The sequence below is a fragment of the Mus caroli genome, chromosome 14 (genome assembly GCF_900094665.2).
Source record: "Mus caroli chromosome 14, CAROLI_EIJ_v1.1, whole genome shotgun sequence".
Lineage (NCBI taxonomy): Eukaryota > Metazoa > Chordata > Mammalia > Rodentia > Muridae > Mus > Mus caroli.
The window spans coordinates 61,140,194-61,149,725 of NC_034583.1; the positions used below are offsets into that span (position 1 = coordinate 61,140,194).

General features: G+C 50.7%; 1 protein-coding gene across 1 annotated transcript in view; it reads left to right on the forward strand.

Annotated features, from left to right (window-relative positions):
* Pebp4 (phosphatidylethanolamine binding protein 4) overlaps positions 1 to 9,532 on the forward strand; it is a 227,093-nt gene that overhangs the window by 208,739 nt on the left and 8,822 nt on the right. Inside the window, exons 4-5 of the mRNA XM_021182056.1 lie at positions 4,524 to 4,569; positions 6,950 to 7,063. Of these exons, the coding sequence (XP_021037715.1) occupies positions 4,524 to 4,569; positions 6,950 to 7,063 (160 nt within the window). The remainder of the gene's footprint in view (positions 1 to 4,523; positions 4,570 to 6,949; positions 7,064 to 9,532) is intronic.

Here is a 9,532-nt window from a genome sequence, read left to right on the forward strand (position 1 = left end):
TTATTTGTTTGGAGGGTTTGTCTTTCTTCATTTTTTTACCCAAGTATTCTGTTTCTCCTACTACACTCCCTTATCTCCCTTTCAAATTTGGGGCTCTCTTGACGCTCTCCACTCTCCCTGAAATGGAAAAAAAAAAAAACACGAAACTTCCCTCTCTGCCAGAGGGAATCCTAGGGAGGCAGAAGTGATTGAATCCTCCGTGTAAATGGGAAGAGGTGGGTGAAGAGATTAAATCATCTCCTGAGTGCTAGAGGAAATGCGAGTGACCCTCTCCCTGGAGGTCAGGTAGCCCGAGGACCTGGAGCTTTGAAAGGGTCCTGAGTGGGTGGCTAGTTGCCTGTAGGTAATTGCAGCAGAATGAGGCCAGCAGGACAGCAAGACTCTGGCTGGGACTGGCAACAGCCAGGCCCCATTCCACACCCACCCATTCACGAACCAAGAGCCTGAGCCTTTATCTGGTAGACTTTCTGAGTAGGGTAAAGTGACAAGCCTCAGAGAGGATAGCACACAAGTGTCCCCATAAGGAGAGGAAACAGAGGGTGTAGATGAGAAGTAGACCTGACTAGGGTAGCAAAGGGCAGAGAAGCAACATCCCTGCCGACCCACTATGTGCAAGACATCCCAAGGGGGCATCCGAAGCTGAAGCGGCAGGCAGAAAATGGTCCCTGCCCTGGAAGCTAGATACAGACAGACAGACAGACAGACAGACAGACAGACGCAGGCACACACACTTCCAGCACTGTGGTTTTTAACCTAAATCATCCAAAAGCAGCATTTTAAGATGTTTTAAGTCTTCTCGGTTCCTGTGGCTCTCTCTCAGTTAAGCCCCAACTTTCCCGAAATATCTCCAAGTTCTAAGCTAGCTCAACAGGGGGACAGTGGATACAGAGAGGGAAGCCAGCCAAAGGAGATCTCGTGTCTATAAATACAGAGAGACCCATGCGCTCCCCGAGTCCAGACCCTTCTCTGCAATTAGGATTATTCGTATTGTCCAGTTGTAGAGTGCTTGCCTAGAACACACATGGCCTTGGTCTATCCTCACTATAATTTGTGTGAATTCCTATGCCAAGTAGTCGTATGTGTACCTGTGGCATACACATGCCTGCATTCACATAAGCATGTGCACACATGTGCACACAATGCTCTGACATCCTGCACACATAGGGTCTGCCCTATCGAGCAGTTTGCCACAGCTCCTCCCTCCTTGGATACCCACAGGTAATAGATTGGGAGATGCTGGTTGTGGAAAAAAGTTGCTTCCCTGCACCATGTCCTTGACACTTAGGAGAGCTCTTGAATGTCCTCCCAAGTATATGACACAAACCCACCTAAAGGAAGCCTAGTCCTGACACTCTGAAAAGCCCATCTCAGCTTCTCACCCTTGTTTCTGAGGGTCAGAAATCCACCTACATCTATGATGTTTGTAATTTCTATAATTATTTTTTTATAGCTAAGCATTTAGAAAAGTTCTTTTTAAAAACTTCAATCTGTCTTCAGGTACAAAAAGGGGAAAGGAGGTTAGGTTGGGTTTGCTGGGTCTCAAAGAAGACCAAGAACACCCGGGGTCCTGCCAGAGCAGGTGGAGCCAGCAGGTTGGGGCCATCAGAAAGAGGCTAAAGATGCTGGGGGCCTCTCTGTGGTCCTTGGCCTCTTGCAGGTCCTCCTTTAAAAGCACAACTGTAGTGACTGTGCCATCCCTGTCAGGGTCCCTTCTTGGCCCAACGTCTAGACCAGAGCTGAGCCTTTCTCAGCATCCCACTCATACTCTCCTACTGAGTCTGGACCATCCCCCAACGTTTCAGCTTTCCAGGCTGGATATAACTTTTCTACCACAGTATTTTAGGAAAGCTGGGATGTGGTGGGATGGGATGGGGTGGGATGGATGAGATGGAATGGGGTGGAGTAGGATGGGAGCCATTTCCATTGTAGCCCCAGACCTCCAAATACTTTGGTTCCATTTGGTATGGGTTAGTATTAAGCCCAACTCCCCACACATGCTAAGTACCCCATTCTATTGACCCCCACCCTCATCCAATGCCTGTGTAGCTAATAATGGTTGACTGGAAAACAATGCTTACCAGTGGGGCAATGGGATTGCCAAGACATCATGAAAAGGCACACGGCAGCAATATGGGCTAGAAGGTATGAGCCCTAGGTATAAGCCATCGATCACTCAGAGTCAGCCTTGGGAGCCCCAGGACCCCTCAGTCCCTGAAAATTCTGGCACTCTCTCACTCATTACTTAAATGGCTTGGGACTGTTTGTTTAGCCTGTCTGGGCTCCAATTTTCTAAGCATTTGTAGTACCGCTTCCCCTCCGGGTGTTGATCCCAAGGTAGGAATGTCAGCCCCTCCAGGACTAACCTGAGGGATTACAGCCTAAGGATACTTATCCATCTTCACCCAAGCCAAGTTTGTCACTCTGTCCACTCACTGAATATGAGTCCCCCACTATCATATTCCACCCTTCCTGCCAGCAAGAGTGGCTTCTGTCTGCAGGACCAATTTAGGCTAAATGTCCTTAACACCCAGAGCAACACAGGTGTGGAAAGGCAACAAGGGAGGCAGACAGGAAGGAAGGGCAGAAGACATGATTCTGTAAGCCCAACCCAAGGGTTTGCATCCAGTTTTTGCAAAGAAACCCTAGCGAGTGAGAAGATACGCCCAGGGTCTAAGCAAGGCTTCAGGTCAGACCCTGCACTGATCAGGCTCAGCTCTGATTCCACAACAGCAGTTTCCCAGTCCATAAGGCTAAGCCCCCACCCTCCCGGCCTCCCTGCCCTCTCTGGAGGGAAGAAGCCTGTTTATTGCTCTGGGTGGGACCCAAGCCCATAGGGAATTGAAAAGAAATGTCCAGCCTAGGTTGCTATTGTTTGGTTTAAACAAACTATGGGCTGGGTTGACCTGAAGAGGAATGAGGGGGAGGCCAGAGAAAAGAGAGCAGGCTGCAGGGATGGGCTTCTCAGCCTCCTCCCCACCTGGTTAAGGGTAGTCAAGAGAGCTATTTTAGGAGAGTGCTTCCAGGCTTCTGTTGGGTCCTGACCTCCCCTTCTGGAAAGGCCAGGCATTGAAGAGAAAAGCCTCCAGGCCTCCAAACCTCCTACCTTCTTCACCTTCTCCCACCTCAACCTCAGCCTCTCAGCTCCTGGTCACATCTGGGTCTGATGCCAGCCCAAAGTGGAGGAGCTGAGAGACTACACTGAGAGAAGTGCCAGGCAGGCTGCCATGGGTACCAGGGCAAGGCTACCCATGAGCAGCAGAGGCTGCAGGAGTAGACAAGAGATAGGGAGAAAGGGAAGGAGGGAGGGGGAGGAAGGGAGAGAAGGAAGGAGGGAGGGAGGGAGGGAGGGAGGGAGGGAGGGAAACACATGCTCTCGCATACACGCTCGCGCATACACACATACACACATGAAGGATAGGAAGAGAAGGAAGAAGATGGAGAAAATCGGAAGCAGTGGACTTATGGTGGAGTCCGTCCTTCTAGCCTACTGACCCTTCTCCCAACTAAAGATGACCTAGACCCTTATAGTTGAGCCTAAGGAAGGGGCACGGGCAAGAAGACCAACAGTGGACAGCGGACAAGCATAGCTTAAAGCAGAAGACATTAGGTCCCTGCCCACGCCACCCCCGTCAGTATCCCGTCTTGGTCCTAGAATGGGACCCTCCCCTCCCCCACCACTCCTCCATCCTGCCTCCACTTTCAGGGCATGAGAGGCAGAGACAGGGTGGAAAGGGGGCCAGGACACGGTTAGGTGTTGGCAGAATCAATTAAGAACCACACTAATCACCGTCATTAAGGCTATAAAACCCCACACCTAGGGCCCGCAGGGCTCCCTGGCATGGCCTGGGGCCCCGGGCTGTGGCACAGACCCAGGGGCCTGGCTCCAGTCTCTTTCATCTAAGCATCCACCAGTCCTGCAAAAACAATAATTAGTTACCCGCCTCCAGGAGCAACTCATTATCCCACAGACATGGAGTGGAAGGGAAGGAGGGCAGAGGGGAAAGGGAGAGAAACTGAGGCTAGAAAGACTGCCCCCAAAGCTGTGGCGGAGTCTAGTTAAGACAGTCCACTCTCCCCTCTGGCCTCCCTTGACTTCCTTGCCTCATAGGCTTAAAAGGTCCAGAGGTTCTCCCTCCTACAAAACTGAGTTAAGTGGCCCAGCCAAGTGCCCGCCCCACAGGTGCATGCTGCACCCAATCTCAGGAGCAGAGGTCCGTCCTAAGGCAGCCCTTGGGGAAGGTTCCATTCAGGATCCCTCAGATCAGGTATCTGTTCTTTGTCTCCAGGATGCCTCCCACCCCCTTGACACCCCGCATCCATCTCCTCTCCCCCCCCCCGGGGGCGCTCCCTGAAGCACCATTTTCCATCTCCAAAGTTCTCTCCCTCTTCCAGTCACCCCCCCACCATCCTGCTCCCCAAAAAGGTCAGCCGCTAAGGACCCAAGGGGGTTGCTGAAGCAAGAGTCAGCCTTTACCACCACTGCCCAGGAAGTAATCCACAGCCTTTCCTGTCTCTCCTTTTAGGGTGCTGACATGAAAAGTGGGAGTATCCGTGGCAATGTACTATCAGGTGAGTGGGTTCCTCCAGCACCCCTTCTCTAGACAGGACATTAATGACAGATATAAGAAAGAGTGACCATAACACTGATTCACAGTCTGCAAATGCCAGCTATGGAGGTCCCCTGTAGGTTCTGATGTCATCAAATCACAACTACCAGGTCTTTTTTTTTTTTTTTTTTTAAACTCAGGGTCTCAGGTATTCCAAGCTGGCCTCAAATTTGACCTAGTGTGAGAATGATCCTCCTCCTGCCTCTGTCTTCTAGGTTCTGGGCTTACAGGCATACACCATCATGCTTGGTTCATGCCAAGCAGGTGATGGAACTCAGGGCTTCATGCATGCTAGGCAAGTGCTCTACCAACTGAGCCACACCTCCTGCCACCCTCCCCAGGTCTAGTTCTAGAGAAGCTGAAGTGGGGATTAGGGGTGGAAAGAGGGATTCGGCTTATCATGTAACCGAGAAAGGAAGAGGCCAGCCAAGGGTCTAGCTGGCTAGTAGGGCACTCATGACCGAATCCCCCAGACCCCTACAGCCCAGTCCCCTTCCCTCTGAGGTCTCACACACCCTGGGGGCTCAGGTGGTGAGTTGTCCACAGACAAAAGGCTGAATACAAATGGTCCCCACAGTCTGGGGAGCGAGCAGCACAGTTTGGCAGGCCCATCCCAGCTCCATTTCCTATAGGCCCAGTTTTATTTTTCAATTTCAGTTTTCTCATAAACAAAAAACAAAAAACAACAACAACAACAAAAAACCAGACCTGGGTGGAAGGAAATTGTCCATTGTATACCTAGCCAACATGCGGGGTACTCAACCCCCAGTCCAAATCTCCATTTCTGGAGGTTTTGAATTGTGTGTGTGTGTGGGGGGGGTGTCTTCAGGAAACCCCTAGTCAGATGGTAAACTCCCCATGTCCCCTGAGTTTAAATCCTTAATTCTAATTTCAGTTTTGTCCATGGAGAATTCTGGCCACCTGTCTTTGGCCATGAGGAGTATATCCGGAGCCCACCAGCCTGGCCAGAGGCCACCAGATTCATCTGCCTTCCACATACCCATTTATAAGAAGGGACAGTCTCTTTACACCCCATGCTCAGAAGTCTTTCTTAGCCCTAGAAATGTTTGAGAGAATTCCCTGATTTACCTAAATTCAGAAGCTCCAAAACAACCCCAGAGCATTGGCATGCTGTCATCTACTTCACTGTAGACTCTGAGCCACACAAAAATGCACATGGCTCTTGGCACACTCTTTTCCTTTCTCTCAGTGTACACACACACACACACACACACACACACACACACTATCTGATCTGTGATGGGAAAGATGAACAGTCAGGAAATCCCCTGGCTCTCAGTATGCTGGTGGCCCAGTGGCTGGAAGCACTCTATGAGAAACACTTCCAACGGTGCCAAACGGTCATTCCTTCTTTTGTTTCATGGTTGAGAGAGGAAAAGAGAAGGAGAGCCATGATCAGCCAGCATTCCCACCCACTCTCATCCTTCTTGCAAGCATCCCTTCCCTCCCCTGACCACCTTCCCTTACTTCCCACCCCACCACACCCCCACAACCCAAGAAGACTCTTGGCTCCAGCTTGCAAGAAGACTCTTGGCTCCTTGAGAAGGGAAGTGGAGAAAGGACTGTGGGAAGGGGCAAAGCAACACTGGAAGGAGTTCCATCCTAGAAGACCTAGGCCAGGCCAACCAAGTCCCTAGTCTCGGCATCGGCACGGGGCAAGGAAGATGGCTGTCTTCACCCTGTGACCTTACCCTCTAAAGCAGCCAGCCTCCGAGAGAGAGGGAGAGGGAGGGAGCCTTCTCCTGAGTGCCCTGAGATTCCCAGCTTCTACAGTGCCTTCCATCAAACCTTTTGAACCCAGTCCCACCCACCCTGGTAACCACTTCCAGATCCTCCCAAACCAGCCAAGAAACTGGCCTCTTTAGGGATTGACTTCATAAGGAAATGCTGAGAAAAAAAATAAAACCCCGCTGCCAAACGCACTCATAGGGGAAGATGGGTTTTCTCTCGAGGCAAAAAAATCCATCTGGATAGACTAAAACCAAAACAGGACACCACCAACGCCCATCTACTGGTCCAGAAGAGCCTGGGAGCCTCAACCCTTTATGCCAACCTGGAGCCCCACTCCCAATAACAGCACCCCTACTCATCCCAAACATACACCTTAAATAAAACACCGAAATAAAGTGAGATCCCACCAAGCATAAGTCCCAACGGGGGGGGGGGGGGGAGGGAGGGGCGCAGCGGGTGTGACTTCATTTGAATGACCCTAGGAAGGTCACCAGGGATGGAAAAACAAAGGTGATATTTTTAAGAGCTGCCAGGAGATGCTGCAAGCATGGTGGTGAACCCATCCATGTCTCTTGTCCTTTTTCCTACAGACTACTCGCCGCCTACCCCACCGCCAGAAACTGGTCTACACCGCTACCAGTTCTTTGTCTACCTTCAGGGAGACAGAGACATTTCTCTCTCCGTGGAAGAAAAGGCAGACTTAGGTGAGACCTTCCAGACCTTTACACTGAAACTCGGGTAGATTCTGGGGCAGGACCAAAGTTGTGTGTCTTAGCCGGAAAAATCAGAACTTTGACTCGCATCCATGAGCCTTTGGAGGCTGGGGCCAAAGGGCAGAGTTTCTTGTGAGTGGTTGGGATGAGTGTTCTAAAGGAGATTTTGGCTTCAGATGTGGTCTCCCAGAAGTAAACACATCAGCCAAGGAGCACCCCCAAAACTTTGCATGGCATGCACAGGCAACTACCCTACAACACCTCAGCAAGTAATTGTGCCCTTTAATTGAGGCCAATCTGGGCAAGAGTACCCTGGAATGCCACCCTGCTGGTCTGTCTTCATTGGTGGTTAATTGCTCAGTCGGCCTTGCCATCTCAGTGATGGGGCAAAAGATGTCCCCAGCCACACCCCTCCCCCAGCTTCTCTGATCACTCCTCCTCAGACACTGGAGAGGACGCATTTTCCACAGCCTTCTCATGGCTAACCTAGCCTGTTTGGCCTCAGTCATCATTCCAGCAGGGCTGGGGTGCCAGATGAGCCTGACTCCCAGCTCACTGGATGAGCCTTAGATTTCTCTTTGAGAAAATGGGAATACAGTGGCTCCCCCATGCACTCTGTCACCTCCCAGGTTTGGAAAGGGAAGGTCCCGCAGAAGTCACAGGTGTCAATGTAAGGGTGCATAAACACACACGCCCTAGGCTGTGCAAAGGTTGAGTGGCAAGACAGATAGGAACAGCCATTTCCTCTCCCCCAGTGACCCCCAACTAACTTCCACCCACTGGGAAGCCAGCACAGGTATTGTCACATCCCCTGTGCCTGAGGCTCCAGAGGTAAGGAGCTGAAGCCCAGAAAAGGACTGGCATGCCGGTGGTGTCCTTTAGATGTGTGCCAAGTGAAGGTGAGGGTGGGGGTAAGGATACATCAGTCACAAAAGACTCAGCCCCTGGAGCTAAGACAGTGCCACATGTCCACCTATGATCCCTCCCAGGTGCCTTCAGCAACTTGCCAACATACAAATCTGTCTAAATAGCTCTGCCAAGGACACACTTTTAAATCTGGGTATCAAGTGTGAAGAAAGGGGAAAAGGATGCACCTCGACCAGATCAAAACAAGTCTTCTGTTTCCCTAGCTTCCTGGGTACCAAAATGACAGGAAGCTGCCCAGGCTCGGTAGCTGCCGGGTACTGGGAACTGAAGCCTTCTACGTAGTTCCCAGCCATCCTATGAGATCCTTGTAGCTCAGCACTCTAGCTCAGACCTAGATCCTAACATCAGTGCCTTCAGGAGGGAAGTGCTCTGAATGGGCTCATGCTATGAAGCTAGCTTTCTTATGACAGGATAGCAGTGAAAGAGAGCATTAGAGGATGCCAGGAAGAACAGCAACCAGGGCAAGAGAGGAAGGGGGCAACATATGCCCAAGACAGTGCCTTTCTCTGCTGAGACAGGGTTCCTGATCTATAGCCACAGCCTCACAGCCATGAAGCACACTGACTGGCTCACGTACTCAACCAAGGCTGCCTCCTCTCCTAGGACAGACAGCAAGGCATGAAAACTGCAGAACTATGGGTCCTGGAACCATTGTTAACCACTTTGGATCTTCTCCAGAATCATCACTCCTTACACACTCACACATGTACCTTGCAGAGTAAGGCTCCTATAGTTTTCTCTGCTGCTAAAGGTTCTGGTCATACCAGTGGGGTATCTTCCATGTGCCCAGCCTTATGCTAAGAGAAAACAGTCCCAGAGCCCACAGGAATTTTCCCTGCCCTCAAGGAGCTGACAGTCTAGTTTGGAACTGACTAAACAACAGTGCAGACCAGCTTATAATTAAGTCCTTAATTGCGTTGTTCTGATTGCAAGGACACAATAGAACCAAGTGAACGAGGGATATATCTCTTACCTTCCTGGGGTCTCTTTTTCTCCAGGACAGTATCCCTCTTCATCCAGGTAGAAAACAAAGATATCTTTCTGAGGGTTAGAAAATCTTGCTACCACTTTCTAGCTAGGGATAATCCTCTCGGGGGCCTCAGTTTCCTCTCCAGAAAGATGAGGTTTGGCAGCCAACCTACAGGCATCTCGCCCTGGGGCTTCATGGAAGAGTGGAGTATAGATTGGGGCCCTACAGAAGAAGACAATCTGAATGCCTGAATGAGTGGGCTCTTGGCTCTGGAAACTAGAGACGCAAAGTTTATTTTGTTTGTTTTCAAGTAAGAAAACAGAAAGCAAGCTGGGTGGTGGGGTGCACACCTTTAATCCCAGGACTCAGGAGGCAGAGACAGAGGCAGGCAGACTTCTGTAAATTCAAGGCTAGTTTGGTCTACAGGGCAAATTTCAGGACAGCCAGGGCTGCACAGAGAAATCCTATCTGGAAAAAAAAAGAAAAGAGAAGAAAAGGAGAGAAGAGAAGAGAAGAGAAGAGAAGAGAAGAGAAGAGAGGAGAGGAGAGGAGAGGAGAGGAGA